We start from the raw sequence: 9,529 nt of genomic DNA on the forward strand, positions 1-9,529 counted from the left end.
AGAGGAGGGGCATTCCCCCAGCCATAGCCCAGGACTCAGACACCCCCCACACCTTGTCCCCTCCCACAATATAAGCCAGACTCAGGCTGCGAGAGGCAGCTACAGCCATCACAGCCATGGAAGGTCGATCTCCCAGGAGAAAGCGTGGTGCTAAGCTCAGTGTAGACAATCTTTATTGGCAGGTGTTAAAAGTGCAAAATAGTAACAGGAGGTGGGGCATGGTTCTCCTCCAGGTGAGGACCCTGCTACCAGGCCAGCGGGGTGGGAGCACTTGACTGTGGCCACTTCAGGCCCCACGCCCTCTGAAGAACAAGCTCCCAGGCAGGAGATCTCCTCATGACATGGTGGAAGGGAGCAACACCCTAGAAGGGTCACGGGCTGTGTCCCACCCCAGGCCACTTGGCTCCTGCCCACCACAAACCTTGACAGCTTGGGTTAGGAGTATTAGGGGACTGAGCCAAACATATCCCTCTCCAAACTCAGGCATCTGCCTCATGCTTCAGTTTCCCCTCTCCCAGTGATTAGCCAGGTTGGACCACCAGGCCTGGTTAGTGGCCCAGCCTGACCTAAAGTGACTAGTTCCCATAACATATCATATTTAGCCATTGTGTGGGCTGCAGGCCCTCAGAGGCTGTTGGGATCACCGTGGGCTGGCCCTAGCCAAAAAGACTCTTTCTAGGCCACAGAAATCAACCCAAGATGGACATTTAGGCTATCACCTCAAACGTGCTTTGTCTCCTGGAGGCAATTGACCCCCAAGACAAATAGCTCTTGTACTCAACGATCATGCTGGTTTAAAATGTGGTGCAATAAGCAAAGGGTCCATCTGCCAAGAACCCCAGTTTGTCCCTAAGCCCATAGGGGCCTCACTTGGGAGAATCTGTGCGGGGCCACCTGGCACAGGCTGCCTGTCTCTGGTCATGTCCTCCACACACTCCTGGAGGCCCCACTCCATCCAGGAAGGCCCCATCTCATCTGGCCAAGGTCCGAGTCAGTTACAAGGCAGCCAGGTGGGATAGCAGGAGTGGGCCCGGGCCAGCAGAGGCTGCACAGGGGTCACGTAGTAATTGACGGTGGCAGGCACAACGCCGTCGGGGCCTGGAGGGCGCCAGGCCAGGGCTGCCGCAGCAGCCGGGCCTTGCTCAGCCAGTGCCTGGAGCGCCATTGTGGCAATGAGGTCCAGTGTCTGGCGGCGCTCGTGGCTCATCAGGCACACGGTGCTCTCATTGACCACACGGTGCAGCATCACCAGGCAGGCGTAGCGGCGGGCCAAGTCGGCCCCGCTGAAGTGGGCCTCCAGGTAGCGTTCCAGGGTGCGCTGCTGTTCTAGCAGGTCTGGGAAGTCAATGAAGAAGCGGGAGCACATGTAGCGTTGCAGGGCGCCTACATCAGTGCTGGGCTGAGGCCGGAAGCCCCGTACCAGGAGGTGGCAGTACTTGAGGAGGCCACCACCTCGGATCTCCTCGGGGCTGCGAGTGGCGATGACTCGGTGACGCAGGTGCTCCATGGCTTCGGCAAAGTCCCCGTACAGGCTCTCTCCTGTCACTGTTGGGTGGAAGGCCTCGGACATGGGTGTGGATGAGCACTGGCCAAAGAGCAGCAGGGAGTCCAGGATGATCTGGAAGGAGTCTACACTGAACTCGAATTGGCGCCTGACCGAGTCCACAAACTTGAGCTCCATGTTTTTGCCACTCTTGTTGGACAACGAGATGAGGCTCCAGCGGTCTGTGTCCGTGCACACTTTCACCAGCTTCTGCACGTACGCCTCCTTGAGTGTCAGTGGCGTGATCTTGGCCCGGCTCACACCGGCTGGCAAGAAGTCCAACAGGCAGGCCAGCACCACCTCCTTGGTCAGCTGGAAGGATGCCTCGCTGGGCAGGTCCATGCAGAATACTAGGTCCAGGTCCTTATAGCCCAGGCCATTATCGGGGTGCAGCACGTGGCTTGCAGCTGAGCCGTGTAGCCGCACGCCATGCACGCGCAGTCCCCGTGCCTCCAGGCTGCTGCGGACAACCTGCAGATGGGACAGCAAGAGGGAGCGGTGTCAGGAGTCTGGGCCCCTGGGGTCCATTATGGGCTTCTCTGTAACAGTGAAGATGACATCAACCACTGTTGAACACTTATCAGCTGTCGTGCCTTTGGAAAGACATTTAACTCTCTAAGCCATGATTTCCTAACTTGGAGAATGGCCCATTTGGAGGAAAACCTCAGAAAGAATAGCAAACACAAGCATAGAATTTACTAAAAGCCAGGTCCTGATTTAAGCACTTTATATATTAGGATATAAACTCACATAATTCTCACAATAACCCTGTGAGGTAGGTACTATCATTCCTACTTTACAGATGGGAAAATGGAAGTTCAAAGGGGCTAGGCAACTTGCCCAAGGTCACATAGCTGGTGAATGCAGAGCTGGGAATTAAACTTAGAGCCCATGTCTTAACCATTAGGCTATTCTACCTCTTTAAAACTGCAAGTAAAACACTTAGTTCTGTGCCAGGCATGATGCAAACTGCTCAAATGTGTTGGGAATATAATTGTCAATTCACACTTATTACTACATCATTCCTTACAATAATCCTATGTTTGAATATTACCATCCCAATTTACAGATAGGAGACCTGAAGCATAGAGAGGTCACGAAACATGTCTAAGGTTAGAGAATGGCCAGGCTGAGACTAGAACTCAGGTGAGTTGGATTCTCAAGTTCATGCATGTTCTTTCGACTATGAGACACTCACTTAATCTTTACAAGGACCCACTAAGGCAAATATTATACTCGGTTTTGGGATGAAGAAACTGAGGCTTACAGTGGTAAAATATCTATGGTTCAGAGGGGAAGCCATTCAGAAATGGCAGAGCTGGAAGTTAAAACCCAGACCCTTTCTGCTCTTAGGAGAGGGGATGGGTCAAGATCTCAGGAAGCCCCCCAAACCAAGTTGGAAGAGATGTAGCGGACCCCACCGGTTGACACAGGAACATGACAGGTAAACCTACAAGTCATCTTGAACCTGCTCCTCTAGCATTTGTATAGGCCAGATGAAGGCACCTGCTTCCTTTGGATTCCAGAACCTGTCTCCCAGGGCCTAGGATGAGGTGGAGAGGAGAGAGGAGAGAGGAGCTGGGCTGTACACTCAATTTTCTCAGCAACCCGGAGTACTTTGTACACTATCCTGAAAGTGACCAGGCAGCATTCCTACCTACCCTGAGTGATTCTGCAACCCTTGCTGCCAAGTCAGCACCAGCCAGGCTGCCCTTCTTGCCTCCCAGGGAATTACTGCAAAGAATGCACCTAAGTGCTGAGGCGGCAAGCCACAGTGGGGCAATCTGAGGCGGGCGGCTCCCTCCAGGAAGGCTTCCGGGAGGAGGATCTTGACGAGGGGAAGGTACTGTCATGGCTGTGGGTGGTAAGCAACTGGCCATCGGGAACTTGATGGGGGGAGGGGGGACAGCTGGGGGAGGGGAAAAGGAACGTTGATTAGGCACCTATTGAGTACCAGGCACTGGACCTTCTTACCAGAATCTATAGGGGTTAAGCCTTTATGATCTCCAAGGGATGGATGGGGACACCAAGGCTCACAGGAGTGAAGTAACCTGCCCAAGGTCAAGGAGAGGTGCCTTCATATCCAGGTACAGCTGACTCTAAAGTCCATCCTCTTTCTACCACGTTACTATCCCACGGTTCAGAAGGAGCCTAGATTAGAAACTAGGGTTCTAATCCTCTCTCACTTTCAAAATTTCACAGTGAGGCTGATCCTCTAGTCACCGAAGCCCAGGATGAGAGTAGTTGGGGAGCAGGAAGATTTGGGACGCCTTGGCCAGACAGACAGGGGAGGCTGGAGGAAAGGGGTCAGCTGCTGCGGTCCAGCCTGTGGGACTTCTAACCCACACCCTGGCAGCTGTGTCCATGTAGGCCGAGGAGAGAAATGGGCCAAAGACCTTGTCAGACATGCAGAGCAAACCAGCCCCTTCCCCAAGTCTCATTAGAGCTGACTAAGCCTTATTCAGTGCCAGCTCCTGCTCCCAGGCTGATGCCCACTCCAGGGTATGGCATCTGGCCTGGTGAGTAGGTAGCAGTACCCTTGTTAAATCGCCTGCGTCAGGTTATGGGGCTGGCTGTTGTCTCTTTCCCAGGTATGACTATAGCCAGCTTGGCAGGCGGTCCCCAGATACTGCCACACCCAACGACTGCAGGGCAGCTCAGAACCTCCTGAATCAGACTTTCTAGCCATAGAGGGGGCAGTGGCTGCACCCTCCTTTCTCCTGTGCCAAGGCCCTCCCAAAAACACTCTGCTCCCAGGACACTGCTGAGACCTGCAGGGAGACTGTAGGGGCTGCTAGCCAGCATGCTTATAAACCTTGCATTCGAAGCTGCCTAATGCAGGCCCTCTGGCTGCCCCTGGAGAGATCAGATTGTCTAATTCAATCCTCTGGGCCCAGCGAGAGCAAAGGACTTATCCAAGGTCACACAGCCAATAAATGGCTGAGCTTATAATTAGAACCAGGCCTCCCAGAGGGCAGGGGGCCTCCTATAGAAGAGTGGGTCCCTCTAGCCTAGGTTCAAACAAGAACAGCATTTCTACTTGCTCAGATTGCTGCTGCAGGTGAAACCTTGTGAGGTACAGGAGGAGAAAGATTCCAATTCTTATACTGTGGGGCAACTCAGCACTAGTGAGAAGCCCCAAGTCAACAAGCGGCACCCCCACCACACATTTCCCAACAGCTTGTGAAGCTGCCAGCTTCAGATTTCTGCCAGGAGATGGTCTTTCTTCCCTGTGGAGGCAATTGTAAAGGCCAGGTGAAGGCACCTGTTCCCTTTGGATTCTAGAATCAGAAAGGGTGTTGGAGAGCAGTCTAACCCATCCCCATTGAACAGATGGGGACACTGAGCCCAGCAGAGAGAAAAGATGATGGTCCAAACCCTGAAGTCAGATGTCCAAAACCTCCCAGTCCAGCTCTGAAGTCTCTGATGCCAGAGCCAGCAGCTCTGTTTTGTCTCTGACCCTTGTCTAGGAAGACATTGTACTATTATCTATGATTATTGCATTGTAGAGTCACCTCTTATTGATCTGCAGTCTCCTCCACCTGGAAGGTAGGAGGCTGTGTCCCGGTCATATTCTGTGTCCTCGTGTCCTGAACAGGACTTGGCACCGAGCAGGCAGCAGTAAAGGCAGTTTGGACCATACTGACAAGAGCAGGGACTTACCCTCCAGAGCGCCCCTTGTGCCTGCAGAGGGGAGCTGCCACACTGTGCTCCCCCATCCTCTCTCCCCGTGCCTGGGACAACAGTCCTGGAGGCACAGCAGTTGGGGCCCTAAGGTTGACCTGACTTGACTGTCCTGGAGAGAAACTGGTTACCTAATTATCCCATGACAGCGGGCAGCAGAGGAATGCCTCTGTGAGGTGCCACTGGGCTGCAGATGAGTCAGCCCTGAGGTATCTGCCCCTACCCCCTCCCCATTCTTTGGGAGGGAGGGCAAGGTAAATCCCCCAGTGAGCATCCCTCCCCCACTCTGGAAGCTAAGGCAGCAGGGGGCAGGGGAATGACCTGCTTTACCTAACTTGGGGGCTACCTCCCAGGAAGAAAGTCCATCTGCTGGCAGAAATGCACAGAAATTGTGGCTGATTTCCTGGTTTGTTTGTTTTACCAGAAGACACCCTTAAGACCTAGAAGTTGAATCTTGGCTGCTGGGGAAGGGGTGGAAACACTTTGAACCTGCAGCAGCTGCTAATGGAAAGACCCAAAATTCTCTGGGTTTGATTTTCACCTCTTTAGGCAATCTTAGGCAGCTCACTGTCCCTCTTGGGACCTTAGCTTCCCCAGCTATAAAATGGGTACAACAATGACCATATTCTGGTATTTCAGAGTATGATAGTGCCTGGGGCATACAGATGAAAGAGCAATTCGAGGGTTGCTGAGGGTCAGGTAAAGGGAAGAGGGAATCTGAGGAAGAAGAGAGGCTTTGCCAGAATTCTCTTCCTGGGCTCCTCAGGACAGAAATGGGGCTTGGAATGGGGGATGGCCTTTGCTTCCAATCGTGGGAAAGGGGAGAAACACCCAAACTGGACACCTGAGGTTGCCTTCCAGCATACCTGCATCAGGTCTGGTCTGGAGAGGGAGGCAGTTCTCGTCAGGATTTCTAGGCTTTTCCACCTAGCTAGGGGACTCTTGAGCCAAGGGCTGTGGGAACATAGGACAGAGTCTGCCTCCAGAACCTTGAGAGGGAAGGGGTGAGGGGGTGAGGCCCAGGAATGATATTTGAGGATGAAAAGAACTATTTTGGACCCAGGCACGCACACCTACCCATTCAGGGCTGCCTGGCATTTTTTGTCCTTGCGGTAGGGACTATTCTTCCTCTGCCTCTGGGTCCCCCCTCATTCTCCTTCCCTCTCCAAGCCAGGACTTGGGTGAATCGTCCAGGGGAATTGCGGCTCCCCAGGTGCCCGGGACGGGAAAGCTAAGTGGGAAAGGACTATGAGGTGAAAGGGGGAGGGTTATGGTCTACTATCAATGCTGTGCGATTTTGTTACAGCCCCTGTCCCTCTCTGAGCCTCATTTTCCCTAGCTGTCCAGCAAATTGAATAAACTCCGGGTGCCTTTCGGCCATGAGAACCTCAGGATAGCGACTCCGGGCCCCCCGCCCAGCGACCTCTCACCTGCACGATCTGCCGGGGCTGCACGCTCAGCGTAGGGAAATTGCCGCGCCCGTGAATGGGAATCGGCTCGCTCAGGAGCGCATCCAGCCGCTTCACCTGTGGCCAGCCCAGCCCACTCAGGTGCCGTCCGAGGGAGGCCGATGAGGCCTTCGGGTCGGGGCCGCCGCCTGCCTGGGCGGCCGTGGTCACCGCCGAGGCCGCAGCCGTCCCCACCTGCGTAGCCGTCCGGTCCGGGCTCTCAGCTTTGCTCTCCGACGGCATCATTAAGCCGGCCCCGGGGCCCCGACGGCAGAAATCGGGGGGTGGTTAAAGGAAGGAGGGCAGGGAGAGCAGCTGGGCCGGAGCCAAGGCTGGGGCGCGGCTGCAGGGACCGGACGGCAGCGACCAGAGAGGCAAACCCAGGGCACACCTGCAACAGCGACGACCAACCGACCCTAAAGTCTGTCGCCCCGGGCCCAGCTGACTCTTATAGGCCGCGGGCGACTTGCCTATTGGTCCCAGCAGCTGTCATACAGCGGGAGCCGCTCCTCCTCTTGACGCCCCTGCCATTGGTCAACAGAGCTTTGCACGCGAGTCACTGGTCTCCAGGAAGATTTCGATTGGCTGGAAGGTTCGCCCCTGCCCCGCCCTCCTTTTCGGGCTGAATTCCCTCCTTTGGTCCTTAAAGAACTTCTGCTCACGGTGATTGGCCCGCAAATTGAGCGGAGCAGAGCTTGGACTTAAAGGGACTTGCGACCTCTAGCGGCAAGAGGGAGGGAAGTGACCAGTGGAGTTTGTAGTGGAGTTAGACCACTAAGAAATCCCAGGTTTTGTTTTTGTTTTTGTTTTCTGTCTATTTTTTGGCTCTAGAAGGAATTTAGTAAGCACCTGGCCTGGCCCTAGTCATCAGCTAGTTTTAGAAGCCCAGAGAGATTGTGCTGCTTGTTCAACCCCAATCAGCGCTCCTCCTGCTTTCCTGCAATCTTCCAGAGTCGAAGAAAAGTAGCAAACTCAGAGTAAACCGGGGTAGAAACTTTTTAACACACTGTTTTGATTAGTTCTTGCCAACCGCCCCCCACCCCGGCCAGCCTCAATGTTCGCGTTCAGAGGAGGGGAAACCTGCTCAGAGTGGGGACATGACTCCCCCAAGATTACACGGCGAACAAGTTGGGCTCTGGTGCAGACTCTGGGCCATAGGATCTGTGAGTGCATGCCCTTCCCACTACACTTGCGCAGACCCAGGACCTTTGTCCGACTGGAGAATGGAGAGAAGCCGAAGCTGGGGGTTTGGTCTTCTTGACCCAGCATCTCAGGACCTTCTACAGCTACGTCTGGCAGGAGCTTCCTGGGTGGCTGGTGAGAATCTTTCCTATCAGCATATTCTCATCCTTCTCAGGTCCAGTGTGTTATTAGGCAGGTCACACTATACCTCTCTAAGCTAATTTCCTCATCTGCCCCAAAGAATATACTCGATAAATATTTTTAAAATTTTGGTTTGATTACTTAGAGTTGGTCAAACATTTTCACATGTTCTATTGAAATAATATGTTTACATGTTTTTCTTTTCCATTTTACAGAGCCCAGAGGGATACAACTTATTATTATTGTTACTTTTAATCTTTTGTTCTGATTTTAAATATATGTGCTTGTGGCAAAATTTCAGAAACTGAGTCTGTCTGATTCATCACTGCAATATTCTCTCTTAAATATCATGCTCCTAACGATATATTGAATTAAATATCAGTCTCTTAACACTACCATTCTGTAAGGCAGGCTGGGCAAGAGGTAATATGCCCAATGTACAGAAGGAGAGGTCAAGACCTAGAAAAGATAAACTACATTCCAAGGTCACCAGCTTGCTTCTGATAAACCTAGGACTGGAACCCAGAAGACTGACTCTCAGACCAGAGCAGCCACTTCCTCTTCTTAGAGGCTCAGCTCAAACAAGATCCTGCCCTTGTCCCCTCCCTCCAGCTTGTCAGGATTCTGGGGCTTCCTCTGGCCCCCAGGGAGAGGAGCTGCTGCTTACTCCACACCTTGTCTGTGTGACTTTGGGCAAGTCCCCTGCACTGTTTTATCTTTTCCTGAAAGATAGAAAAATGGATAAGAAATCTGCTGCGACTGAGCCCAGAAGCTCCAAACCTTTGACCTACAACCTCCATGCCCTGGTGGAGGCAAGAAAACTAACATTTACTGAATACCTGCTGCGCACTAGATCATGTTACGTACTAAAAATACGCCTAGAGATGCGGGATCATTACTCTCAATTTACAGATGAAGAAACCAAGGCTTAGAGAAGTCAAGTGAAATGCCTAAGGTTATACAACCACTAATTGGCAGTGTGGGACTCAAATCCAGGTCTCTTGACTCCAGAGACCTATTTTCCAACTGCTCCTCATGGAAGAGTTGGTATATATCACAGTCATGCTTGACACAGCTCTGGCACCACCCACAAGATCCATCCATCCATCCATCTATTTATTCATTCATTCCTCGACCAACACATATATACTAAGCACTTACTTTGTACCAGGTGCTGGGCTAGGTTCTGAGATGATAGGCAAGGATCCTGCCCTTCTAGATTCTAGTATAGAAAGATAGTAGTCAAGTAAACAAACATATGACATTTCAGATAGTGCTAAGAAGCAAAACAAACAAACAAACAAACAAAAAAACGCAAGGGAGAGAGCAACTGTGTGTATGAGTGTGAAGAGAGCTGTAACAAAAATGTGTGTGTGTGTGTGTGTGTGTGAGAGAGAGAGAGAGAGAGAGAGAGGAGAGAGAGAGAAATGGAGACATCCATGTCCATCATTAAATGGTATAATCATGGAAGGCCTTCCTAATGAGGTGACATTTCCATTGTGTCTACTGGATCCGCTTCTGCCCTATCTCC

General features: G+C 52.4%; 1 protein-coding gene across 1 annotated transcript; it reads right to left on the bottom strand.

Moving 5' to 3' along the window:
* Positions 1–156: 156 nt before the first annotated feature.
* Positions 157–7,121, bottom strand: TENT5B (terminal nucleotidyltransferase 5B). Its single transcript, XM_039854255.1, has 2 exons — positions 6,658–7,121; positions 157–2,014 (listed from the first exon to the last, which is right to left on the bottom strand). The coding sequence occupies exons 1-2, from the start codon at positions 6,919–6,921 to the stop codon at positions 992–994; spliced, it is 1,287 nt and encodes a 428-aa protein (XP_039710189.1). The 5' UTR covers positions 6,922–7,121; the 3' UTR covers positions 157–991.
* Positions 7,122–9,529: the final 2,408 nt, after the last annotated feature.

This window comes from Pteropus medius, unplaced genomic scaffold (assembly GCF_902729225.1).
Source record: "Pteropus medius unplaced genomic scaffold, Ma_sr-lr_union100, whole genome shotgun sequence".
Taxonomy (NCBI): domain Eukaryota; kingdom Metazoa; phylum Chordata; class Mammalia; order Chiroptera; family Pteropodidae; genus Pteropus; species Pteropus medius.